Source organism: Oculina patagonica, chromosome 14 (genome assembly GCF_052425735.1).
Source record: "Oculina patagonica isolate OP01 chromosome 14, crgOcupat, whole genome shotgun sequence".
In the NCBI taxonomy this organism is placed as follows: Eukaryota; Metazoa; Cnidaria; class Anthozoa; order Scleractinia; family Oculinidae; genus Oculina; species Oculina patagonica.
In genome coordinates, this window is record NC_135771.1 from 16,367,569 (window position 1) to 16,395,360 (window position 27,792).

Below are 27,792 nucleotides of genomic sequence, written 5' to 3' on the forward strand. Positions count from 1 at the left end.
GCGCGAGAAATTTATATTACTGCCGTGTACTGGCTGCTGTGCGGGTTCTACCTCCATAAGAAGTCATGGGAATGTTCCTAAAGGCGTTAGTCGGTATTCTTTGCGCAATGGTAGTCTTCCCAGAGCAAGGCAACTGTAAGTTTTTTTCTTTAACCTAATTTATGACCCGAGTATATAAATGTACTACAATTTTAGGCCATTTCATACTAAGAGAAGGTAAAAGATATTCTAGAAAAACATGTAAAAATTGAAAAAGGATTGAAGCGGGTTGAAACGTTCTTAAATTCATGATTTTAATCGGTCACTATAGGTTCAATTCTGGGAGAAAGTAATTTACATATAAAGTCCAGGATTTCTTCGTTTCCTTTCTAGCGGCAAGAATTGCAAACCCCCGACGCGGCGTATTCCCTTGATGGTAAATTATTCTTAGGGTGGGAAGATAAATAGTTTTTTCTGACCGAAAAGTTATGTAACAGTTTCTTGTTTAATGAAAAAAAGGCTATGAAACCAAATAAGAAGGCCGTAGTTGTTGTTGCAACGTAAATACACGATTTTATTGAAATCTTGTAACTTTATTAAGCTTGATATGCCGGAGAGTAAATTATCACGTAAGCTTGAGTAAAATATCTGCTCGATATTTGCCAAAATATATTTATTGTATAAGATGAGATAGAAGGAAAAGTAGACTGAAACTTACAAATCAAATATGGAGTCTTGTATCACCTGTATTCACCGTTCGTTTTTGTTTGGTAATTATCTTTTATGCAATAATCGGTAAAATTGAGCTATAGATAAAAACCTTTTCTTTTTACAGAAAGTGATTATGCTTTCATAAATAAAAGAGCAAACATGATTTGCTTATTTCCTTTCTATCGTGAACCATTTCTCAGAAAGCGTTAAAATAAATCCCATTTCCGAATTCAATTCAATAGAAATTCGCCCACATTAACTTAGATATACAGAGATTCATTCAATATTTGACAAGACAATGAAAGGCGGACACTAACTTTTAACATTAACGGTATAAGACTTATTTCCTTTTAAAACGGTCTATTGTGTGTCTACTTTATGAACTTTAGAAGTGCTTCATTGTAGCTCGCCTCCTTCTTCCGGTGAAAAACGGACACACTATTTAACGAAAAGAATATCAAAACCTCGTTACAGTACCAATAACTAAATCAATCTACGGCAAGCGTTTGAAGTTTGTTCGTTTTGTTTGTACAGCTTTAGTTTCAGGTATAAACAGCTAAATGAGTCAGGAAAGCGTTTTGAATTTTCAAGAGTAGGGGTTATTGCTTTTCATTATTGTACAAGAATATTCACCCAATCAGAAGGTATTGCTAAGGTCGCAAAATTAAAGATAATAAGAAAATTCGTTAAATTACGCTCGTCTGTCGATTATTTTACATGACATGCTCATGACATGATTGATTCAGTCGCCACCACCTCATAAAATATTTGATTTTCAACATGTAAATTAATTCTGGGACCAACGTTATCAAAGGAGCACGAAGCAAGCTATGACGCAAGCCATTAGCCATATTCCGAAGCCATCTTTACGGTAAAGAAAAATATCTAATCGAACAGAAAAAAGGAAAAACTGGTGGGAAATTAGCTAGAAAGATAAGTGGTATGGATTGTAAATCATGGGGAGATTCAAAAGGATGTCAACTGATTTGATTTTTATAAAAACGGAGGTTTTCTTTTCGTTTGCTAAAAGGGAACTAAAGGGGTAAAAAAGGAACTGTTATTTGGGCAAATTGTCACTCGGAAAATGCATGGGATTTGAGTCACTGGGACTGGGAATCACAAACAAATAAACGGTAGAACTGGGACTGGGATTTGGAAAATTGGGAAAACAATAGACTGGGAAATGGGGTTTGTGTAAAATTTGGGCTGGTAAAGGGATTTTATAGCCCTCGTAAAGAGTCGAGACCCTCGCTAAAGCTTATATTTTCAAAAATGTTATTATGTAAAATGATTTGCTGTCAAGATATACAAATTTTTTAAACTTCCCTGCCATGCAAGAGGGTCTGCATGGGGATAAACTGATAGCTGAGAATTCATTTGGTCAAAATTTTCACTGTCAGCTGAGGAATGACGCGTTTTTCTAACTGATAACTGAGATCTGAGATCTGTAAAATTTACTGATGGTTGAGAAATGGCTGAAATTTTAAGTGATCGCTGATAAAAATTGCCGAAAATGTAACTGATAACTGGGATTCCCGCTAGCATTCGCATTCAATATTACCACCACCAACAACAACGATTGTAGAAAACGTTCACAAACTCCTTTATTGCATAAGAACCGAACCCGTTTTGTTTGAACAAATAGTACAGCTTGAAATATCTCGTGATACAACATGAATATAGTCAACTGTACATTTTCAAATTTACCCGGGTTAATGTAGACGGGGCCTTAGCTAAAAACTACAGGAAGCCCACAAATAAGTAAACAAAGTAAAAAAGGGTAGGTAAAACTTAAATTTCTATACATAAATAAGTAACGGCAGGTTTTCCTCAGTGGGCGACGGGAAAACGGCCGGGCGAACTCTGAATTTGTGAAAACGAGACAACTGTGACGATACTTGTGGGGGAAATTAGACTCAAATGGGGCACTCGCTTGCGAGGAAGGGCCGTTACACTCTTAGGTACATGTACCGGGATCTAACCACTAACTGGGCGGACAGCAACAGCAACAACTCAGCTTGGTTCCAACAGTAGTTTATTGCTTTAAAATTGTACTCAACAAAGCAATCGAAAAAGCTTTACCAGTGTGGTTGCTTATATGCGATTCGCTACGTGCGTCTATTGACAATGGTACATAATAAGTGCGCTATCCTATTAAAGATACGAAATAACAATAATTGTAGAGTAAAAATGCTTTGAAGACAGCGAAACCAGAATAAAACTTACAACTTGACCTAGCATCTAATTGTTACAAGAGCGCGTACTTTTGGCGAAGAAAACTACTTCTAAAATTGCTTTAAATTAAAAAACTACCAAAACAATATCAGATATGTCCAGGATTGAACGCAAATGAGATGCACGTTCCTCATGACAGGCATCACAAAGTGTCCTCATTAATAAAAGTTCACCAACTTGAAAACACACCAAAATCTGTCAAATATGAAGTAATATGGAAATGTCAAATAACACAGTCAAACATGAAGTACTCATTAAACAATACTTGCGTTCAATCCTGGACATAAGTGAACAATATAATTTGAAAATAACTCCAAAATTCCTAAGATGCTTACGAGCGGTAAATTCTGTTAGAAAAGGTCTAAAACGCATGTAGAACAAATTAAGTTAGTTAAGTTTAATTAAACTAGGATACTCCTGTCGGCAAAAGTATTCAAACTATACCGCGTTGAGTCAGCAAAACTATTGAGCTTAGTGGCGAACGTGAGTTCGGCGAAATACGATGGATTAACAACCTAACAGCTTGTAATCAACCCTATTGAATTAACTTGAGTGCAGAAAAACGTGATGATTCAGCAAATATAAGATTCCTATTGAACTAAGCGGACAACGTGAGATCAGCAAGTAACTTATTATTCTGAAAGCTAATTAATTACTTTTACCAAGCTTACCAAGCACTTCGGTAATTGAATTACACTACCAACTTAATAGATTACGAATACAAAAGCTCACGAACTAAAAAAGGAACCTTCCATTTTTTCCAGCACGCGTCTTAGTAATATCGGATAAACAGTACTTAAGTATTAAAATTAACTTATTATTTTTAGCTAATAAGCTGCTGTTGGCTTTTTAAATGTAATTGCCCTGTAGGCAAAGCCAAGCGAAGCGACTTCAATAATAATTGAAGGTTATATAGCAAATGTAAATAAAACATTTGACTGTATGGCCATGAAGCCAAAGAAATTATCAAAGTGAATAACTAGAAAACTACTTAAAAAGTCGAAACACACAGCTTCCTATAAAATATATTGTTTACTACTACAGTCGAAGCTCTCTTAACGGACACTCTCGTAAGCGGACAGCTCTATTTATGGCCGCCTTGTTTGAAACCCCGTTTTAACTCTCATACAAACTCTGTATTTTTACATTCTCGTAGGCGGACATTCCCGTAAGCGGCCGCGGACACTTTCAGAGATTACGACTTAGACTTTTTCTTTGTTTTTAAGCTCACGTAGGCGGACACCACAAAGAAAATCCTATTAACAACCTCTGTATCTTGTTTTCATCAATCAACTTGACATCGCCGTTCGTCACTATGATTTCACAGTTATTACAGTACCATATTTCAGTGTTTGTTTTTTCGTCATCCACGTCCGTCCGATTATTGTTAGCTGGGCAAGCTCCTGTAAGCGGCCATCTATCCACTACACCTCTAGTGGCCGCCTACGAGAACCATTCTCGTAAGCGGCCAGCTCCAGTTACGGACACTTTTTTCGCGTCCCGAGGGTGTCCGCTTACGAGAGCTTCGACTGTAGGATCCAAAAAGTAAAATGGACTTACTCCAGCTGATTATATTATTAATAATATATGCCAAAAACTATACGCGAAATTGCTGTTTCCCGAAAGGAAAATTGCGAATTCAAGCGAATCTGCTAAAGCTATCATAACTCTCCTAACAAATACAAATGTATTTACAATTGATTAATTAATAACAAGACATAGAAGATATAATAATGTGATTTGATTAAGAAGTCAGTGTCAACAAGATTCAGTGCTATTTGAAAATCTAAAAAAAGTGTTGGTATTATGGGAAAGTAACCAATATTAGCTGGACATGCTAAAACGTACTGTGCCAGTCATGAAAATTACGGATGGACGGCTACTTCGGAAAGAAGTGGCTTAAAACTTCAAAACCATTGATAAGGGTTCATTCACATCTTGGAGAATGAATTATTTAATGCCTTTCTTTTGTTTTTCGATAAGAGGTTATTTTGTCGATCAGGCAAAGTGCACCCTCATAATTGTTGAGTGCACCCTAACATTGTTTACACAGAAAATGAGAAGACTTTTCGCGATACTGCCCCTTTAAGTGCAACTGAAATATCTAAAAAATCTAAAAACCCGATTTAAAATTAAAATTATTCATTACGAATCGTACTTTAATGTTAATGTACTAATAATAAAGTTAAATTGGTTTACAAACAGCAACACAAGAAAGTATTGCTTTTAAAATGTTATAGTTTGTTATGCCATTTCTGTGCATGATTTGCGGACCTATGTACATGCGCACTCAGTGCTCGCCTGTTTCTCGTGTGTGGAGAATAAATTCCTTGTGTTGTTCTGTGATTGTTCTCCTGATGTTTGTTCGTAAATCCTAATTCCACGAGCCCGAAACCACAACACTCAATATCTTTCATTTTAAATGCCAGACTGCACACAAGGGTTTGTTCCACTACCGTCATTCTACTTTATAAATACTGAACAATGCATTAGTTAGTTCTTGCTGAGTTGTTTTTATTCAATGAATTTGTTAAGGTTAATTGCTCAGTAATTCCGTGGAGTATCAATGCACCTTTTAGGGCCTGTTTATATGGAGTAGAGTTGTCCCTGGTAGAAGAGTTATCCTCTACCCCGCGCTATCTTTTACCGAGCGTTTATATGAGAAAGTTGTCCCTGTTGACCGAGCCAAAACTTGGCCCTGTCGGTTCAAAAGACTGGCGAGAGTTATTTTGAAATAGCTATTATGGCGGCCTTTTCTAAAATCTGGAACGCTGAAACATCGACGAAGACCATTTTGGACAAATTTACTGCCGACTTCGATGTTGTTTTGGCCGATTGCAGCATTTGCGCATGTTCCGTATGTGTCAACTTGTCCCTGGTAGGGGAGGCAAAAATAACCAAACTGTTTATATGGAAAAAAGTTGGCTCGCTCCACAGGGTCACCCTACCTTCAAAGCGAGTGACCCTCCACCCAGGGTCACCCTGCCCCCCGAGCCAACTTTGCACTTTCTCATATAAACAGTTCGCAGCTATTTATAAAGAAACGTATGAAAAGCTCTCTCGCCCGGGGTGGCTCGGTATGGAGGGTAACCCTCCTACCAGGGACAACTCTCCTCCATATAAACAGGCCCTTACTCTTAATGGAGCCCAGATGGAAAACTAAAAGGATTCAGTTTACAACAGCAAACCGTGAAGGTACTGCTCAATAGCTTTCATTTGAATGGTATATAACACCCAAGATTTAAAATCGAAATTCGATTATCCCAAAAAAGCTCGTTATTTTCTTCACAGTCATGGTAATTAACACACAACACTTCCACTTTGAGCAAATTTCATCTTTCATTTTGCTCGTAATGTACCGCCTTTTAGAACAATCTTGATCAGCATAAGAGTGAAATAGCACCACGTGAAGCTATATTGGTCAAAAGCTGTTATTAAATGATGATGGTGTTTACTATTAGTGATATCAGCAAGAAACCAGGTACTCTTGGTGTTAACACCATGATTGTGTCAAATTCCGTCAATTTTCTAAGTTAAAAATGTACAGAAAGCTCGACACTAAATTATAAATAAAGTAAAAACTTTTGCCTTCTTTCTTCAACCATTTCAAGTTGATAAACAATTCAGGGATTCTTTTCACAAACAAAAGGAAGTTGTTTTGCACAGCTAGTATTCGTCCCAGGCCCCCTTATCAACTGTCATTCTCACGCAGTCCTGGTTTTCATTCTGGCTGTCCGGCAGGCTTGACGACCACTTAGTGTAGGTCACGTGAGTACCGTCAGGCCAACGGAAGGTTCCTTCTGAGGTGACGTCATTCAGACCGATCCAAATTCCACCAAATGGATCTGCAAACGATAAACACACATACTAAAATTAGTCTAGCAACTTTTGCATAAAAATTAAATAACCAAGCCTTGGCAAAGTCAAACTTTCAAAGTGAACGTGAAGTATACTAGCCAAGCAAAGTGGCAAAGTTAAGTGAAGTGATCATGGAAGATGTCGTGCTGGGCGAGTTTTAATTTTAGCTTTACATCTGTAACACAACAACATCCAACATGGCGGTTCGTATCTCGCTTATTCTGCTCGTGTACATGTTCCCGGGAATCCCTCGAGAAATCCCGAATGACGTTTACGTAAAACGCAAGGGCGCCTGTTTGAATGCCGCTTTTCGTGGAGTGTGTGAGAAGAGAGGTAAAGTAAAGTAAAATCTATATTTAAATTTTCACGGCAATTCATTTAGCTCCATGTACACTAATTGGGAACCTTATTCAAGGAATAACAAGTTGTATTATATAACATGATTTACAACTTCATAGTTTTCTTCTGTCAGCTTAAGTGTAGGAGTTTGTTTGTTGTTTTTTACTGATATGAGAAATTAAAGAAAAATACAGGGAAGAAATAGTTAAATTTACCTGTAATATTAGTTAGCTCTTCACCAGTGAGAGCTTTTCCAACAACCATCAGATCTCTCAAGTGGCCCTTTAACGCAACCCAGCTATCGCTCTTATATCCAATATCGTAAAAGGAATGAGAAGTTTCGGCAGGGTATGAGCCGTTCGGCAAAGCCTCAGTTCCAACCTTCTCGCCATTTAGGAACAACTGAGCTTCGTTTGCGTTTCTGTCCCAGACCGCCGCGATATGAAACCACTTGTCGATTGGTGAAGACCTGGACGAAAATCAAAATATTCTTTATTATGGTACATGCGTTAAAATTGAGTTACATATTGCGATTCTTCTTCAGTTAAAAGTCTCTTGAGCGGAAAAGTGGAGCGTGCAAAGAGAGGCACCTGTACTATTAGCTTGAAAACTTGTTTTAATTACGTTAAAGGGTTTTTTGTCACGGAATTTAACAGATTTCTGATCAGTCAAAATTTGTATTTGTGTCGCATAAAACCTAAAATTAATGTGGTCCATTTTGATTAAAAATTGCTATATTACAGCAACTTAAATTGCTAACAAGCGTCTTTGGTTGCGGATGGCTAGGATGGAAGTGGATTGCAAATTGAAAAATCTAGGCTTAACGTTTCAAGTTGTTTCTGCGCATCTTCAAAAAAGAATCGGTATTTATAGCCAAAGTTTTATTTCTATCCACGAATTAAGGTTATATATGTGACCCTCCACGGGAACAGTGAAAAGGTGAACGCACGCGCACGGCACGGAAGAACCGCGCCGGTCCCACGACAGACGTGCGAAGCGAAAACATGATCGCACGTGCGGGCCGGAAGGCACACGGAGAGCGACACGGAGATGACACGGTCACACGGAGATCACACGCTAAGCCAACACGGAGACACACGCAGACTCAACACGGGCAACACGCAGACTACTCAACACGGAGATCACACGCTAGACTTGTAACACGGCAGATCTGCATGCAACTTACCAGCCAGATTAGCTGTTCAAAAATACTGTTTTTCATAAGTTAAGTTACCTATCACTTATTTCAGAACGGTTTAGACCAAAATCTGCCAAATCCCCGGGACGTAGCACCTTTAAATGAATTAATAGTAGTCGTATAACGCCTTACCCAGCCTCAAGCCATGGAGAATATTGGCCAATGTTATTGTTTGCTCCAAAAACCAGTTTCCCAGGTGCCTCCACATAGACAACGAATTTCATAGCATCAACTGACCAGGCTGTGTAGATCGGTGACGTTTGTATAGGACTTTGCAGTTTCACCCAGCTAGCGATGGTGAAACTTGTGTTCCCAAAATCTACTGGTGGGGTTGTAGCGTGCGCGCCTGATCCGTCGAGATACAAGGATTTCACACCGTCTTCATCTTTATATATTGCTCCATTTATAAGACTGTTCAAAGAATTAGCACACCAGTTAAAGAGTATTGGAATTTGATGAGCACGTGATTGATGGAACCTTACACGTGATAATTAAAATCCCCACCATGTGATTATAAAATTATTATTTTTTTTGAAACCACGACCGAAACCAACGGTGTAAAATAGCCTGGAAGGAAAAAGAAGGCTTTTAAAAAGGCTTGAAAATATGCAGAAAGGGGCTTGTGAATTGACCATTTCCGCAACCCCCATAATACACTCTTTTTGCCCCCCCCCCCCCCCCTCCAAAAAAGTATTAGTATTGTTTTAAATTTCTGTTGGGACGACTGTAAGTCCCAAGAGAAATTAAAAACAATTTTGAGGGGTGAACAAAGTTTATTGTGGGAAATAAATGTGAAAGTGGCGAATGGGCGTTTGCTGTTATTCCAAAAGCAACTTAAGAAAGGAAATAAAACCACACACAAAAAAGCAAAATATTTTCCTTAAGTAGCATTTCAGGAAGATCAAATGTTAACAAGGTCAAATGTTACATTGGCTTTAGGGTCAATTTCCATGGCTAGTCATACCTACCTGACATCAGAGTCAGTCCCATCCAGAATCCAGTGTGCGATTGTCTGGTTTGGGTCTTTACCTTTAACAGTAAGCCACAATGTCAAAATATATATACATATGAATCGCATTAGAAAATGCAATTTACTTTAACTTTTATCCTCGATTACTGTTCATTTGATTGGAAAATCTAGATTGCCAACCACGAAAAAAAAAATTACCCGACTTTGCATTCGGCCAATTAACGCCTTAAACTTCGGCCTTACTTTGGCAAATAACTATTTTTCATTGACCATAACAAGACGCACGCACGGCTGTTTTCACAGCCACTGTTATACCTGAAGCAACCTTTATAGGGAGCCCTTAATCTTACGACAAGTTGACGTCGAATTGTTTGAAATAATGCCAAAATTCCAAATTTTACGGGGCAAGGGAGAAATAACATTTAATAGTAACAAAAAAAATTGAGGAAAAATGTGGCTATTTAAATTTTGCCAATGGGATTTTATGACGTAGAATGTTTGCTCAATTGTTACACACAAAAGATCCTCCGCTTCCTAACAATAGCTGCAACCATTACACGTGATAAAATCCAAAATGGCGACTATTTTAAAAGAATGATGTTTTCCACTTTTTGTTTCTATTAACTGTTATTTCTCCCTTGTTCTGTAGAGTTTGGAATAAAGGCATTATTTCAATCAATTCAATGTCACCTTTTCGTAAGAGTGGAGGTTCCCTATAACAAAAATCTCTGAATTTTTCCTTAAGAAAACGTGAAAAAATCACCTGTTGTGTCTGTCTTAATTTGGCCAAGTAAATGGTAAAGAAACTCGTTTTCGTTATCGCGGTTGATTGACACCAGTTCTCCGCCAATCGACTGACAGAACTGTCGTGCTTGTTCCCAGGTCTTTCTCTCAGGAAACAACTTGACAAGTTTGGCCCCAAATCTATACCAGTTATCAGGGAGAGCTGGGAACGAAGAAACAAATCAAAATATTTCACTAATATAAGTTATTTCTTGTTTAATAGTTGAGCTTGTGAAATTTTTGGAGCTTGTGCATGACATATATTGAATGCCGACAACATACAACAGCATATTGGGAATACTGTAAGGAAATATACATTCGCTGTTGAAAAATGATTTTTTCAGGCATTCTCGAAAATACCGTATTTATTCGATTAAGCGCCCAACCTCGAATAAGCGCCCACCTCGAATAAGCGCCCACCCTGAAGGTAGGAAAAGTTAATAAGCGCCCAGCCTCGAATAAGCGCCCACCCCCACCCCACAAAAACTGAAGTCCATAAGAGGAGTATTCAGTGATTATTGAAATTGACTATGTACTACAAAGAAGACTTTCCCATGAACGAATTTTCTTAGTGTTTTACAGAAACTTTCAATGAACAGTTAAAAATCTGCTTTTACTGATTTATTGTTTTGTTACAAAAATGCTGAAAATCGTGAAAATTTAATTAGCGCCCAGCCTCGAATAAGCGCCCACCTCGAATAAGCGCCCACTCCCAAGGACCAAAAATTTAATAAGCGCCCAGGGCGCTTAATCGAATAAATACGGTAAACGAAATTCCGAGTGCTCTCAACAGGAGTCGAACCTTTGACCTTCCGATTAGTACTTCGTACGCAATACCATTGAGCTATAGAAGGCTCGTGGTTACTAGGTTCATGTAATTTTTTTTGCTATGATGGAAAATAGGCTTTAAGTATATCATCCTCATTTTCATCGGCGTTTGTTGTTTTGTAGTATTTTTCTTAGTGGGTTAGCACCCTTTTTTACAGGTAAATAAAAAGATAACTGTAATGAAAACGCACCTATTGTTCTCTACTAAAAGATTTTTAAAAATACTAGTCGCTTGGTTTTATGGAGCAATGATGTTCCATTCCAGTAGGAGGTAGCTTTTTTTTGTGTGGTTTGTGTTTTGATTTGTTTCGGTCAATGATTCGCTCTGGTAGCTCTTTGCGATTAATTAAGCAACCAAATGAAGACATCTTACCAGCTTTATAGACACATTCTTCCAATGAACAATGTTTTAACTCCTAAAATTAAAACAAGACAAACATTTAGCACGTTGTACTCTTTCTCCATTTTAAATGAGCTACGTCACGGGGATTTTGCAGATTTTTGGTCCAAACTGTTCTGAAATTAGTGGTAGGCGACTTTACCCATGAAAAACATTATCTTTAAACATATTAAGGAAGATATAGCTATTATTTGTGAACAGAGATCAAAGTTCAGACTATATTTTCTGAAGACGCGCGGAAACAACTTGAGCGGTTAAGCGTCGATTTTTCAAGTTGCAATCCATTTCCATCCTAGCCATCTGCAGCCAAAGACGCCTGTTAACAGTTTCAGTGCTCTAATATTGCAATTTTTAATAAAAATGGACCATTATTTTTAGGCTTCCAATGACACAAATATAACTTTTGGCTTAAAATCGGTGACATGTGCAAAGCCCCTAAAATGTGTATAGTGTACGTGCGTTGGCATTGATACAAGAGCTTGATCACGTTGCGACCGAAAATTACGGTAATATTGAGCTAATTAACCCTTTCACTCCCGAATTCCCCCCCCCCCCCCCAAAAAAAAAAGCGTTTTTACAACCGTTAAACTGAATTTTTGGTGCTATGATCTTGAATTTTATACCTAGACTTGTGCTAGAATAGCACTTTTTCACACTGCAGCAACATTTTGATAAAGATTCCATGTAAAAATGTGCAAGATTTCACTTTGATGCATGCACATAAGCCAAAATTTGGGATTTTTTGCTGAAACGTTCCGCTTTTTTCTTGCTCCTTTTCCTTCCGTTTTCTTCCTTTCGTTTCCTTCTACTCTTATTTATATCATTTATTCTGGCCAAAGATAGTTTAGACGTTATCACTGAAAAACCCTGAAAAAGGGTGACCTTGATCAATAACAGGTGTATTGGCCTGTTTAAGCACCGCGATTTTGAACCAAAAACGGATCGTGTTTTTCTTTGGATCACCTCTGTCAGAACGCAACTTATATTCAAAATGAACAGTCCTGTAGAGAGGTCAATCCAAGCTCTATCAGCTGCTTCTCCTCCTTGTTCTCAGGGTCTCTCTCTCCTCTCGCTCTGGGGGATGGGGAGAGAGAGAGACCCTGGGAACGAGGTTGCTGCTTATCACGAAAATCCACTGACGTGCTAATTGATGACGTCACAAGTGGTTCAATGACCGCGCCTCCAAATAGCGCCTTAATGTGCGTTTAGGAGTGAAAGGGTTAACAGATACTGTTAAGTACAAAGGAACCCACAGAAACAGCAGAAGAAATATATTACCGCCATTTCGTGGTAGTGACTTCCTGCGCTTGGTATCAAATCTTGTGGATCAGCGGATGTGGCTGGAATTGTTAAGCTCACACGTGAACCGTCCTGTTGGTTGTTTATGCACGTTAATAGAGAAACACAACGGCGTATCCACGCAATCCCAGTTGCATTTTATTGGTTCAGCAACAGTCACAGTTGATATCACGTGATTTTGTAGTGCCAAACCTTCATCTTTTAGAAACTTTATCTTTCTGCATCCAGGGGCGACGAAAGGCAGCCAAAATAAGGCTAAGATCCACTTCATTCTGCAAGTATATAATATGAAATATTACCATCAGTAATTGATGGAGAGGCCTGACACAATGCTACGATTAATAGAAATTAATTGCAGACAGAAAAGAAAAAAAAGAAAATAAAAAAAAGAAAAAGAAAGAGGGGGAAAAATAAAATTGGTTTTGCACGGTTTTATAGGAAAATTTTTTTTTAATTTTTTTTTTTTTTTTTTTTCCCCCCCAGGGAAAGTTTAATATCTTATCTTACATTTTACGGGTCAATTGCTTTTAGGTGTCATACGGGAGAGCGCTCAAAACTGGATTTTTTTTTCAAAATTGCTTATTAGATAATACAAAAAAGGATCAGCTTAATTTCCTTTAACAGAACTCCTATTTCATTTTTATAATTTGCTTGTTTAGTCCTTTAAGGGGATTTTTTTTTTTTTTTTTTTCTTTTTATTTAGGTTCTTTTTGTTGGTATTTGTTTTTTTTTTTTTTTGTGGGGTTTTTTTTTTTTTTTTTTTTTTTTTTTTTTTTTTTTTTTGGGTTTGTTTTTTTTTTTTTTTTTTTTTTTTTTTTTTTTTTTTTTTTTTTTTTTTTGGGGGGGTCCTGGGCGACCAACGGTCACTTTTGAAAATGTATGTTGCCCAGCATACGAAGTGTCAAGTTTAAGTAATTCACAACTTGCTTTACATATTTTGACAACTAAAATGCTAGTCAGCTGGTGCATGGGATTACACTTTTTATGGTCAAGAACTTTTGAGGGAAACACATGAATATTCCGACTAATTCAGTAGGATACTTTTGAAGCCCACATGATCATTTTTAAGGCACTCTTTCTCCGTTCTCGTACCCTGTTATTTAGGTGGGCCGAAGCTATTTATTTGCTGGTTGGCTCCATTTTTGAATCGCGATATTTTGGCAGGAAAGATTTAACCAGTTTCTTTGAGTTTTGATATTCTTAAAGAAATAATGTTAGAGATTTATAAAAATGTTACTGATTACACCTGTAAGTGTTTGCATAATAAAATCGTTTGAGATATTATTTTTTTACATATCATTCTAAAAGAAACATGCTGCGGCTAGTGACTTTGAAATCTAAAGACAGAATTTTTCCTTACTTTAGCAAATAGACTAATTGCTCTCAAGTTTTGTATCTGAGAAATTTTATGATAATAATGACCATGCGACTGGCCGCACTGTGCGTGTTAAATTTACCCTGATAATGCTACGCATATCTACGGTTTGGTTAGCTGCAGGGCCGTACATAGCGGGGGGGGGGGGGGGGGCAGTTGTCCCGCCAGGAAGGGAAAATATAAAATAACTAAGAAAACTAACTAAAAAAACTTAAAAACTAAAGGTGTGGGAGTTAACAGAAATAGCGGACGAGTATAGCTAGAGAATCTCCAATCTGAAAAGCTGATGCTACCCAAAGCTTGGTTGAGAGAAACAGAGTAATCGGTAACCTACGGTGAATACAGTTAGCGCTACAAGATACAGAATTTTTTGCAGCTTCAGGGTGAAATAATATTAATCCGACGTACGAATGTAAAGATAAAAAGTCATTGTTTCTTCTGTTTGTGTTGTTTTCGATTATTTTGTACCAGTTCGCGTGGGAAGAACAACGCCTTTAATGACATTTTAAACTGTACTCCTCAACAAGTCGATGTTCCATATAAATTATTTATTTATTTACCATGTAAGTCCGAAATTAAATGTTGAATATAAAGGACTGGGCTAAATGTTCAAAATAACAAGTAATAACTAGGGAAAACGTAAAAGTTTTCAAAATGTGGACTAATAAAATAAGATTATAGAGATAGCTTCCTTGAAAGACTCGAGAAAAATCGGACTTAATCACCCATCTTTTGAAAGCATTTGTTTACGGGCGAAAAATTAACGCTCTACGAGACGATTTAGCGCTTCTGGTGAAAATATTCTAGAATAATTGAACCCTGAAGTCACTCCCGTTCGCGATGATATTTGATTAAGACATAACACAGGTGTTTTGGATTTTTTTAAAGGGGGCTTTCTGTTACTTACGTAAAGGTGTAAACAGAGAAGGTACCCCCCAACTTGTTAATTTTGTAAATACGTACTCTGCACGTCGTTATCTTAAGCAAACTGATTGTTCCAGTGGTAATGTTCTTGTAGTTTAAGAGCATACAAATTTGGCAATTAGGGACAGGAGAAAACTACAGCATGGGGCCCGGTCTTCCACTTTCATCTATACATATCACAAAACGAAGTTAACACTAAGCACATGACTTGTTATACTGTGAGTAATTAAAAGTGTGAAGCTATCGCCTACTGATACTGTTTACGCTGCATTTAAAAAACCAATGTCACGATATTTAAGTAATTTTTTCTGATTACTTTCACATTGAAGGAAACCTCAAAATAATAGTTGTCTAACATAGAAAAAAAACAAAGGAGTAACAAAAACGCCAAAAAATAAGGGTGGTTTCGACTGACGAAGATTAGGACGGATTACGATCGATGAACTTGAAAAAACTTGCCAATTTTTTTTCAAGATGTGTTTTCCGTGACGTATAGCTCCTTTAAGAAGGCTCACAACATTTTCCAGCACTTTCCAGCTCTCATACTTTAATGGATTAGTGCTACAAACATTTATCAGTTACTGCTACAAATTGTGATTATTTTCTTGACGTCACTGGTTGTTATAACAACGGTATTATCTGTTTAAAACACCCTAAATTTTAGCTTTAAGTATTTATAACTCAAAAACGAGTCCGGTGACCCCCATTTTTTATAATTGAATAATGATCAGCATGTTAAAATACAATTTTTTGCAAAGTTAAAATAATTTCTAGATCTCTGGAGTGGTTCCAGAGCCACCTTAAATTTTCGAAAATTTCAAATAGTCATGGTTCGCCGCGGTTTCGTTTTGATCGCGCAGCAGCGGTACTTGTACTCGGGCGGTTTAAAAATTGTGCTACTCTACGAGTATTTGCATCCCGGAGGTGCAGTGAAAAGAAGATCTGCGAGCCATAGTAGTTATATAATCCTTGCAATCTTTGCCGTCTTCCATGTTCAGCGCCCAATTGCCGGGCAAAAATTAGATTGAATGCGAGATAGCGAGATAAAATATACTTGTATGACGTTTTCTTTTAGGTTAAGGCATGTCAATTGAAAAGTCTGTGAGTTTTGACTCTTGACAAAAATTTGTCAGTGTTTCGAGGCAGGACGACGGCGCCTTTGAAGTTTGGTAAGGCATGACAAAATTTGATATTTCTAAAAATCCCTGGGCGAATTTGCCTCATGGAACTGGTGACAGATTTTTTTCGCAAAATAAACAAGGATTTGCCCAGTGCGTCAGGTCCCTTTCCGAAAGTGGTAGCTGTTGTTTTCCCTTACCAAAACACGGTCTGCTGTGTTTTATTTGTGCGTGAATTAGTTTTGTGAATATTGTTGCCGAAGGCTGTGTTACCGCTTGTCTGCAAGGTAACAAATTTGATACTCGTTCAATATATACTAGTTATGCAACGCGAGTGGAACATGAATATCCCACAGTCACTTGTATCTCGGATACACACGAGCCTTTAGGCGAGTGGCAAGAAAATAAAGTGGCAAGGGGATATCAAGAACCACGAAAGTGTTGTTCTATTAACCAACGAAAATACGCCCAAATCGTCGAGAATACACGCAGCGCAGATGGGAAGGGGGTTGAATACCGTCGAATATACAACGGCTTTCCTGTATTCTATTGGTGTATTTTCTATGGCATGGTATAAAGTTGGTTATGTTCAATGGATTTGTAAAATTCTGAAAATTTGCTTATGTGAGCCTTTATTTTGTGATTGTACTCACTTTAAAGATAACCTAGGATGTCACCAAATGACTTAACTGGGGGCTCACAGCCATGAACCGTTACAACTAACTGTCAAGTAGTCTCAAGTCGCAGCTGTTTATAATCATAATCTGTTCATAACCCGCCTCAGTCTTGGTCGTTTAATTTTTGTGTGTGTTTGTGTGTGCGTGTGTTTATCTTCTTAGAAGACTGTTTTCAAAGGTTGCCTTCAATTTTCAATTTCGTAAACATTTAAATTTGCGTCGAAACACTTTCGCTGTCTTCATGACAGCATTTTCAAGTTCAGTGTCAATGTCAAGTGCAATGGCTATTTATCAGTGAAAATGATTTTATAATATAGCGTGAAGAATGTAGTGAAGTATTTTGAATGTTATCTGGAATGTAATTAGAGGTACAGAAACAATTAGGAACGCATTGTTCTACATAAAAGGTTTTGCACGGATAGAATCAGACTGAGTGTTTAGATTCCGTTTTTACACCTTTAAAGTTAAAAATTCTAATAAAAAAAACCTCACAAATGAGGCAGTCCAGTTTACTTTGGCATTTGAATTTGAGAGAAATATATATTTTACATTAGAATCTGAAATGACTTAATATATCGCAGTATAGTTCTTTTAAAAGGCAGTCCATTGTTGTTAGCTTAAACTTTTCATTTACGAGAACATGATTACCTTGATAGAGAGCCCGGTAACCAAATCCAACCAAATGCGATGAACCTTTTCTACTGAAACACACAGTTTGGTCTTATTGGTATACATAAAGTTTGCTTCGAACGAAAAATACTCTATTATCCTATTAATCGTATATATAACAAAATTCTCGATTTTGATTGGCTCTGCGCGCCTCATGCGTGGGTGTCCAATTACAGGTACGCCATTCGCGCGTCATTCACGTGCTTTTAAATGGCTTCTTTCTTGCTGTTTTCCTACAGCTTGTACAACCAATTACTCCTACCTCGTGTAGATACGGATAGTAATGGACCTCATGTCGTACAATTCAGAGAATAATCGTGCTCGTAATTTCGCCCGAATACCCCTTGCGCACGAGTGACGTCATGACTCAGACACGACTCAGACAAACAAACCGAAATGGCGGACGATTTTTCTAAAACACTTTCTAAAAGAGCCGATGTTTCTAAAACACTTTCATAAAACGAAAACTTCGCCTAAATTCCTTCTATTTCTCTCAGAACACGCTAATGTTTTCTGAGCCTTGTGGGGGTTATATTCTTTTGCATTCTATTTTTTAACCTCGCGAGCTTCGCTGTTGTACTCAGCATTCAGTTTAATTACTATTACATATTACATGTATAAATAATGACCTAACAGTGTGTATTTTTTTATTTACCACTGCGGGACTTAACTCCCATACTGAGGAAATCAGACCTAATAATCAAACTTGCATTATCTATGGCAGTTAGATAGAGTAAAGCTAAACAGAATTTTTTAAAGGTAGTGTCGACATTTAGCACATTTTTAAAGTGAAGCCTCAAAAACATTTATGACCTGTATGTCAAACTTCACAACAAAAAACTGAAAGCCGGTTAAAACGACTTTAGAAATATCAAAAGGAGTAGAACGCTCGAATCGTGGCACACAGCGCGCGAAAACGGTCGAGGCGATAACAATTCTTGCCCTCTGCCGAGACAATATAACATTCTTTCAAACAAAAATTAATTTTAACACTAGCATTCTTTGAGTAGCATTCTTTATGCACATATTCTTAACTTTTTAACTTTTGCGATTCATTTGTTATTTTCAAATTTTAGGTCACTCTATTTTATCACATTGTTTTTATCCGTCGAAGACAGCAGTCCAGCTGCCGAAAGCTTTTTTGGTGAAAATTGCTATTTTAAAACACTTTATGGTTGGACACCTGTTTTTTTAAACGATAAACACTGAAATTGCAGTCAGGAATATTCATAACGCAAATATTTGTCTGTCACTGACTATTATCAAACGTTTTTAACAACGTTTGTTTGAAACTCTTATAAAGACGTTTCGGCCGAGAATCTTCGGCCTTCCTCAGTTTTGAAAAAAGCCAACGGCTTACAACGGTTACATTATGCGCGTGCGAGAGTGTCTCACAGAACACGCGTGACATGGCGAAAGCGCGCGATCGCTGCGCGAGACCTTAAATGTCACACTAGCGACTTGTAAATGTCGGGAATGTTTTTTGGCAGAAAGGTTTAACCAATTTCTTTGACCTGTTTTTTTTGTTGCTTTTGGATACTCAGTGTGAATTTTCGAGAATTTTCTTATAGCTATGATTAGCAGAATACAATTGATCCCGGCCTGCCAATATAATTTTTTAAGAGGTGTATTTTTTTCGTTCTCACGCACTCTAATTTAAAGGGAAGGTATCATGGGGATTTTGATTGTTTTTTTTATCGAAACTGTGCTATAATTCTTCTTTTTGCTTAGAAAATAATCCTAAAATACCAAGGGAGATATATCAACCGAATTCTTAAAATCGTTTCTACCGTACTTTTGAAAAAAAAATTCCGAGGATTTGGTGAGAACTTGAAAAATTCCGCTGGAATTTTTCAAGTTGTAATTCATTTCAACCCTTTCTACCTCTGGCCGAAACTGTGCTTTAATACTTCTATTTGCTTAGAAAATAATCCTAGAATACCAAGGGAAATAGATCAACCAAATTCTTGAAAAGAGGACAAAACATGATCGTTTCTAGCGTAATATGTTGTAATTCATTTCAACCCTTTTAACCTCTGGTCAGGGACACTCTCGACAGTTTAAGTACACTAGGTGGTAAATTATAGCGGACCTGGGCCATAACTTAAAATTTGCATTAAACACTGAAATGTTTCTTAGCATTTGAAATTACACAAATCCCCCGTGATACTTCCCCAAGTGGGCCGAACCTATTTATATGCGAGTTAGTTTCTTTTTTAATCAAGCACGCATTTTGGCAGAAAGGTTTAACCAATTTCTTTGAGTTGTGGCATCCTAAGTAATGTTTGAATTTTATAAAAATGTTATTTAGTTTCCTCCTGAGTAACAATGTTTGAAATGCCAGCACATTTTTTGAATATATTTTTTGTATACATTTGTTAAAAAAAAACACACATGCCTCGTCATAATTTTAAATCCAAAGGCAAAAATTTCCTTTTTTTTATCATGTTGTAGTTATTCATATTACATCAAGTTTGTTTGTTACTGAAAAAGGACTGTGTTTTTCGCCCAAATTATATGTATAAATAATGAACTAACATGCGTGCAATGAGTATGTATTTTGTTATTACCACTGCGGGACTTAACTCCTGTATTGAAGTAATTAAGAATATATAAGTAGCTACAGGGTGAGACTTATAATCATTCCTTGCAAAAGTATTCCGGCGTTTTTAGAACTAGGTTATAACTTAAGTTATGGTAATATGACTGATTGAAGTCCAGTAGCGAAGCGCGCGAGGTCTAAAAATAGAATGAAAATAAATATAACCGCCACGAGGCTCAAAAACATCAGCGTGTTCTGAGAGAAATAGAAGGAATTTAGGCGAATTTTATGTTTTTTGTAAGAATTTTACGAATGCCGTCTACTTTAGAAAGTGTTTTAGGAGCACCTGCTGTTTTAGAAAGTGTTTTAGGAGCACCGGCTGTTTTAGAAAGTGTTTTAGGAAAATCGTCCGCCATTCCGGTTTGTTTGGGCGCTTTCCATTCGACCAAAAATTCTGGTTTGAGTTTCCGGAAAATTCCAGTGGCAAATGAAACAGCATTTTCCAACTTTTCCGGTTGACTGCACGGAAGGCAAAACAAAATTTGCATATGATCAGGTTGTGCGTCTAATATGGAAATTTATACAGTGCATTAAATTAATGCTTTGTGGCCGGTTTCCTGCACATATAGTTCGATATTTTTGCAAATAAAAAGCATTCCGAGCACTGAAAATAAACGCCATGAATGACATCGTGGCCACAAATACAGGGACCTTTAAAAAGGCACACTAAAAGCAACGAAAACGTCGCCAACCCAAAAAGTTTAATGAGCAAAACAATGGCGAAGCCTACACGCGCGTTATAAATATTTGTACATTTCTTTGCTGCCGCTTGCAAAACATCAACGAAAAACAACCGAGTTCACCTGAATTTTTTTGTTTTGAGTTTCAAGAATGCTTCCTTAACACATGTAACTGCTTTCAGCCGCACAAATCGCTAAATTTTCTGCCGAAGGAACATAGGCTGAGTGTAAAATGGTAGCTTTTTCCAAAATTTCCGGAAAAGAGGACAACCTCGCAAGGTAGACACAAATTTTCGAAAACAATTTCCGGGAACTTTCAGTTCCATTTGATTTTGCTTCTGGAATTTCCGGGGTTTTCGGTTGAATGGTTCGCATTTCGGAAAGTCAACACTTCCGGATTTTCTGGAAACCTTCGCAGGAAATTTCTGTACCATTCGTCCTTGTTCCGACATTTCCGGAATTTTTGGTCGAATGGAAAGCGCCCTTTGTCTGAGTCTTGTCCGAGTCGTGACGTCACTCGCGCGCTTTGCTATTCCGTCTATAATCATGCAACTGAATCGGCGAGATCCCATTTTTATTTATTTTTTTATCACGAGTATGAATACAGTCAGATTTAGATGACACAAAGCTCGAATGCCATTAGCAATTATTTATAAATTTAAATAGAGTGGAACCTAACATATTTTTTTCAAAGTCGTTGTAGAATTTTAACCCATTTTTAAAGTGAAGCCTTTTAACGAATTTTGACCTCTGTGTCAAAAATTGCAGGGAAAACGCCGTTTATGAAAGTTTTTATCAATATCAAAAGAAGTATTAAGTCACAAAGAGGAACCAAGAGGAGCAGGCGAAATTCGTTATTTGACACTTTGTTGTTATTGGACACTGTTGTTACTAAACACCTGCTTTTGTTGTTACTGGATACTTTGTTGTTAGACACATGCATTGCTGTTGTTGGACACCTTGGCCTTGTTATTGGGACTCTTAAGTTACTCCCACCCGGCATGCTAAGAACCAATCAGATTCGAGAATTCTGTTATAGCTGTTACAGGGTTCGGGGCTCCTGCTAGTGTGAAGGGTTCGGCTGAGGATTAGCTCAGAGCTTGTACTCCAGTTATCGAGATACAGGCGAGCGACCAGTCTCACGAAGAATAAAGTAGATATAGATTTATTCGTTTGACAAAAACGGGATCTTAAGTAAAAATCCTTAATCCACAAACACTATCTTTTATTTATAGTAATTTTCGATGTATTGTAGATTTTTTTGCTATCATTTTTGTGACCTTTCATCTCTGTTTGTTTAATGTTTTTTTTTTTTTACTTTTAATTTTACTAATTTGCTACAGTAACTGCATGATGTCCATGATAGAGGATTACCGACAGAATGGTGGTCTGAAACAAGTTCACCGCATTACGATGCACAAATTATATTTATGCAGCATGCTATCAACTTTAATTGCAATTCTTAATCCTAACTTCCTAAAAGTGATAGCGTCTCTTTCCTCCTCTTTAGAAATCCCATTCTTTGCCCATTTCTCTTCTTTGTCACGGAATGGATTGCGACTTAAACCCATGCCAAAAATGGCGTGATATGACCAGTCTATGGGTTAATTGTGGCGTGGATTTTAGATGGCATATTTCTACATGAAAGCATCTTAGTGTTGTACTTCGATTATTGTATACTATCTAGATAATGTTTCATTTCTGCATGTGGTCCACAGTTAAAATGGCATATTGTGTATTTATCGTGCATGTTTTATTGCATGCACAAACTTCTTTATTTGATTCCATTATACATGTACACAGTAATATGCATTATTCTGACCATTCTTCAATGCCGAGTGTGGTCAACTTCTGAAATTGTATGTTATAATTGTACCCATGGCACATTTCTTTGGCTGCATGGCTCGGAAAAAATGTCTACTCTCGTCTTAAATGACTTGTTTTATGCATGCGTGCATGTGTATAATGAGCAGTCATTATTGCATGGGCACATTTCTTTGGCTGCATGACCCGGACAAAATGTATACTCTCGTCTTAAATATCATGTTATATGCATCCGTGCATGTGCATAACGAGCAGCTATCATTGCATGGGCACATTTCTTTGGCTGCATGCCCCGGGCAAATGTCTACTCTTGTCTTAAATGACTTGTTATATGCATGCGTGCATGTGTATAATGAGCAGTCATTATTGCATGGGCACATTTCTTTGGTTGCATGACCCGGACAAAATGTCTACTCTCGTCTTAAATGACATGTTATATACATGCTTCCCTGTGTATAATGAACAGCCATTATTTCATGGGCACATTTCTTTGATTGCATGGCCCGGCTATTTTTTTAGTAAGTTGCCGTCTTCTAAAATGGCATGTTGTCTGCATGTGTGTACATACAAAATGGCATGTTATATGAATGCATGATGCATGTGTTGTACAGCTATTATATTTTCCCGTGGGCACATTTCTTTGGCAAGGTGGCCCGGCCAAGATGTCCACTTCCAAAATGCCACGTTTCCTTCCTGTGTGTAAGGTACAGCTATTATTCCATAGAAAAATTGTCTTTGAAATGTGGCATTGGATAGAATGGCACCGCCATAGCTTAAATGCCCACTTCTTAAATGGCATACATGTTAAGTGCTTGTATGTCACCCTGTTATTCTATGGAAATATTTCTTTGACTGCATGGCTTGATTTTACTCTTCCTAATTGTGGCTTGTGCTTGCCCATGTCTAAAATGGAATCCATTTTTCCTCAATCTCAGGCCAGCAGATATGGCAGCAGATCAACTTAGGCCAAGTTTGTTTCCATGCCACTGGACGAAGACCAGGAACATTTTACTATCTTGGCGAAGGAAAGCTACTCGCTGCAATGAAACTTGTCTACCGCAGTGGAACTGTGCGTTGCGTTGGTAACACCGCTTTCAACAGTCGCTGGGGCTGTTATCATCACCCAAGCTTCATAAAAAATCCACTCAATGTCGTGGTGACGGATGGAAGCGACAACATTATCTTCCCAGAAGAAAAATACATCAAAAATGCTGGTCTTTGGTACTATCTACCTTTCACTGACGCCCTGAATTCGGATGAGCTTGTGTTCACCAACTATGAAAATCCCGTGTACCTAACAAGGGGTGCTGTTATAAAGATCTGGTTTGGTGAAGATCTGAAGAATTGGAAAAGCTCAGATAACAGTGGCAGGGTCTGCGTAGACGTCTATGGACACCTTCAGTGAATTGAAAATTGCTTGAATTACCCAGAAAGTAAAACTTAGTATCTATATAACTTGACCACTAATATGTTATTATTTGAAAAATATTAAAGTGCAAAATAAATTATTGCATGTTTCTTCGCTACAATGTCCTTTGCATGTACAAAATAAAGAAATATCTCATTCATTCAAATATATTTACATTTATTTATCGGCAGAATGCATGATTTTTAAACCGCTAGCTTGCACAAATACTAGAGTATTAAAGAGCACAAGCAGTAGATAATGTAAAACAAAAATATTAAAATAGAAGTGGAGAAAATGCTGTTTTTGCTCCTTCCTTTAGTTTTACACTGCCTCATAGTGTAATAACAGTCAACTGGGTCATTCTTCTATCTTCTATCTTCTATATCACTTTTCCTCAGTTAACAACAGTCTGATCGTTTCTAAAAACGAGACTGACTTTGCCCCATGTTTGCTGTAGAATTACATCTTAGAAACCAGTTAGCAACTCTTACATGGTAAGGAACAGTTTTCCTCATTTGTTTCCCCTCTTATTTTGAGGTGCCGTTTCTACGGGACTGGGCTGGCTTGAAAAGCTTTGATATTAGTTCTTTCTCCCGAACGATGATCACAAGGCTGCAAAAAAGCCTGTTTGTCTCTCGAGATTTTGATTCAAAATATGGCTTTGGACTCACATTTAAATTGTTAGAGATGATTACTTTACAAGTAATATTCTTCGGCAGAGCTGAACGTTACGGCATTGCCGCCTTCATCAGTGTAAAAAAGCGAAAATATTCTTCGGCGGTGCGAGTCTCAGGTATGAGCGGTATTCCGTACTCCAGTTTCCGTTAAGTTTCTCCACACACATTTTTAGAGCTTAGTATGGAAACGCCACATATTTGTGTCCCGGGAGGAGCACAAATATGGTGGCCAGAAATCAGTGAAAACATCTCAAATTTATAACTCAAATATTTGTCTGTCACTGACTAATACTAAACGTTTTAAACAACGTTTGTTTGAAACTTTAATAAAGACGTTTCGGCCGAGAATCTTCGAATCTTCTCAAATTTACTTTTGCTATTAAAGCAATCATCTCACCGTCATAATTAAACTAATAAAATTTCACATAAAATGATTCCCAATAATGCTCTTTATAAATTCTGACGCTGACTTATTTGAGCGTAAACAACGCTCATAACGTACTCAAGACGTTTGGACCGAGAATCTTCGGTCTTCTTCGGTTGTTAACTTGGCAGGAAATTAGCAACGGCTTTTTTTTAACGGTTTCACATTTGAACGCGCGCGCGAGTGACTAATAAAGTACACGCGAACGCTGCGCGAGACTAGTAACATTATGTAAGTGACTTATATACATCAGGGATGTCTATGTGTTCATTTCCCGAATTCTGGTCCCTCTGCGAATGCCACGCTTCTAGGAAAAGCCTCTTGTGGTAATCGCCTGACTTGTCCACCACCGCTGCATGATTGAAATCCATATCATGGCCAAACGTGTTCGCTCAAAACTCGCTGAAACTCGGTAGAATGACAAAAAATAACACCAGGCTATGTTTAATAAAGTTTATTCAGTAAAATACATATACTTTTGATTAGTTTCAATTTTCAGTACCAGTCCCTACATTCACGCTTGGGTCTCCTATGAGTTAACAACCGAAGAAGACCGAAGATTCTCGGTCCAAACGTCTTGAGTACGTTATGAGCGTTGTTTACGCTCAAATAAGTCAGCGTCAGAATTTATAAAGAGCATTAATGTCAACTCCTGACTGCAATTTTGGTATTTTTTGTTTGATTCCCAATACGTTAACTGTTCAGGCGTCTAAGGCCATCGTGCGGTGTAAAAAAACTCGGAAATTCAAAACTCTGCTATCGATAATAATAATAATCCTTTCATCTCGATAGCAAAGTTTTGAATTAAAAGAAAGATACATATTGAAACTCAGAGAGCCTTGCGATTTTGGATTTTAGATTTTGATGACGTCACGCGAAAATAAATAATACTTTTTGGCAGAAGTTAAGTTAACATAGAAAAATTGCGACAATCCTCGGGGTCAGGGGATCAGTTGTAATGTATAGGGGTTATGTGATTTTCATACGCCTCCTCCACCACCCTTACTTTGTCCCAGTCCTTGCTCCACCCACCCCCTCACCACCCCACTCAGGCCTGTCCAGATTGTGCTAGTAGATTGCAGAAAATTCGCTCCTATATAAGAGCTTAATTCAACAAAACGAATTCTATATTTTGAAATTTGGATAAATTACTGAGGTCCACACGCAACCCAAAGGTCAGAAGACTAACGTTCAGCCAGCAGTGTCTTCCCCGAAACAAGAAAAAAATTAACACTTTCAGACGGAAAAAAGTTTTTTCTAAAATAATTACCAATGAGAAAATGTAGGCACATAAGTTGCTGAGAATGAGCTAACTTTCGCAATAACATTATGTACTTTAAACCTTTTAAAACCTTTTAATGCTCGAGGTAACCCTTTTTTTTGATGGACTAGCTCAATTTCGGGGGAGGGGAGGGGATAGAATAATTCCTAGTCGCTTAATCTACGGGAAAAAAAAAAAAAAAAAACACTATAAAACGACACAAAGATTATTCTTAAATAATCACCATTGAGGAACTTTCGCAATATCATTATGCACTTTAAACCTTTTAATGCTCGAGGTAACCCTGTGATGGACTAGCTCAATTTAGGGGAGGGGGGATAGAATGATTCCTAGTCGCTTAATCTACGGAAAACGAGATAAGCTCCGACCTAATGGTACACTAGGCCCGAACACAGTCTTTACCTTACATTTTACTTTTTCATTGTGCATCTACATTAAAACTATTCTTGTATTAATACACGCAGCAACCAAAGACAAGCCAGCCGCCGTTTGGGCCAAGATCAACCAGTTTCCAGTCTGCTTCTACGCTCGTGGACAAAGGCCAGGAATATTTAACTACCTTGGAGAAGGGAAACTAGTCGGTGCAATGAAACTAGTTTACATCCAAGGCACTGTACGATGCGCTAAAGAACCCAGGTATAAAAGTCGATGGGGCTGCTACCATCACCCAGACAACGAAAAACACCCGCTGAACGTCGTAGTGACAGACGCAGACGACCACGTTGTTTATCCGCCCGAGAAATACGTCATGAACACGGGGCTGTGGTATTACTTGCCATTTACGGACGCTAGAGACTCTAATCAGCTAGTGTTTACTGACTATGCTAACCCGTTTTATCTCGATAAGTACGCTACAATTAAGGTCTGGTACGGTGAAGATTTGATGAATTTTGATAATGGTGATAATAGAGGGAGAGTCTGTGTACATGTATGGGCACACCTTATGTGAACTACGTGCCGGCATGTGCAATTGTAAATGAGTGGAATAAAACTTCTTCACTACTTGTATGTCTTTCTGTTAGTCTTATTCCCTTCTGCTACTACAGTAGAACCTCGGTAACTCGAACACGAATAACTCGAACTTCTCCGCTAACTCGAAGTGAGTCCCATTTCCCTTGGATTTGACCCGACTTTTTATTCATTTTTACTCGGTTACAGTCGAACTCGGATAACTCGAATTTCCCGTTTCCTTGAACTAAATTTCGTTTCTTTTGATCAAAATTTGGGTCAAATTTACCCCAATAACGTGAATTCTGGTTCTTGCATTTGCCAAGGATGCCCACTGAAGCAGGGTATCGAGATGATCTCATGTCATCTCATCATCTCACTCTTCTTGTTGTGTGATTGGATTTAAACAGAGGGAAACTAACACTACAGCAACTAGATTTTAATTAATGCAAATAGATCACGTATTTGACGGTCATTTCCCGATTTTATGAGTCATATATGTATTCACAGTACTGTATTATCATCAGAATGCATAATCGCATTACAGTTTCTGACGAGATAAGTTAAATTTGCACTGTACTGTG

The 27,792-nt window shown here is 37.7% G+C and overlaps 2 protein-coding genes across 3 annotated transcripts; one reads left to right on the top strand and one right to left on the bottom strand.

Moving 5' to 3' along the window:
• On the top strand, positions 1-27,256 carry LOC144638673 (uncharacterized). Of its 2 annotated transcripts, none has more exons than XM_078497896.1 (2): positions 1-135; positions 23,405-24,166. In XM_078497896.1, the coding sequence occupies exons 1-2, from the start codon at positions 66-68 to the stop codon at positions 23,872-23,874; spliced, it is 540 nt and encodes a 179-aa protein (XP_078354022.1). In that variant the 5' UTR covers positions 1-65; the 3' UTR covers positions 23,875-24,166. The 2 variants fall into 2 exon arrangements, with proteins under 2 accessions (XP_078354022.1, XP_078354021.1); XM_078497895.1 differs by lacking the exon at positions 23,405-24,166 and adding an exon at positions 26,725-27,256 and having other exon boundaries at positions 21-135.
• Positions 4,623-17,516, bottom strand: LOC144638647 (macrophage mannose receptor 1-like). Its single transcript, XM_078497864.1, has 8 exons — positions 17,343-17,516; positions 12,580-12,872; positions 11,275-11,317; positions 10,054-10,236; positions 9,289-9,349; positions 8,453-8,731; positions 7,338-7,591; positions 4,623-6,770 (listed from the first exon to the last, which is right to left on the bottom strand). The coding sequence occupies exons 2-8, from the start codon at positions 12,583-12,585 to the stop codon at positions 6,592-6,594; spliced, it is 1,005 nt and encodes a 334-aa protein (XP_078353990.1). The 5' UTR covers positions 12,586-12,872; positions 17,343-17,516; the 3' UTR covers positions 4,623-6,591.
• Positions 27,257-27,792: the final 536 nt, after the last annotated feature.

Excerpts from the sequence above, each read along its gene's own strand:
- LOC144638673 (XM_078497895.1), top strand. The coding sequence starts at position 66 with ATGGGAATGTTCCTAAAGGCGTTAGTCGGTATTCTTTGCGCAATGGTA. Across the intron at positions 136-26,724 it reads CTTCCCAGAGCAAGGCAACT|CAACCAAAGACAAGCCAGCC; the intron begins GTAAGTTTTTTT and ends TAATACACGCAG.
- LOC144638647 (XM_078497864.1), bottom strand. Across the intron at positions 7,592-8,452 it reads TCTCCATGGCTTGAGGCTGG|GTCTTCACCAATCGACAAGT; the intron begins GTAAGGCGTTAT and ends ATTTTCGTCCAG. Across the intron at positions 6,771-7,337 it reads AGAGCTAACTAATATTACAG|ATCCATTTGGTGGAATTTGG; the intron begins GTAAATTTAACT and ends TATCGTTTGCAG.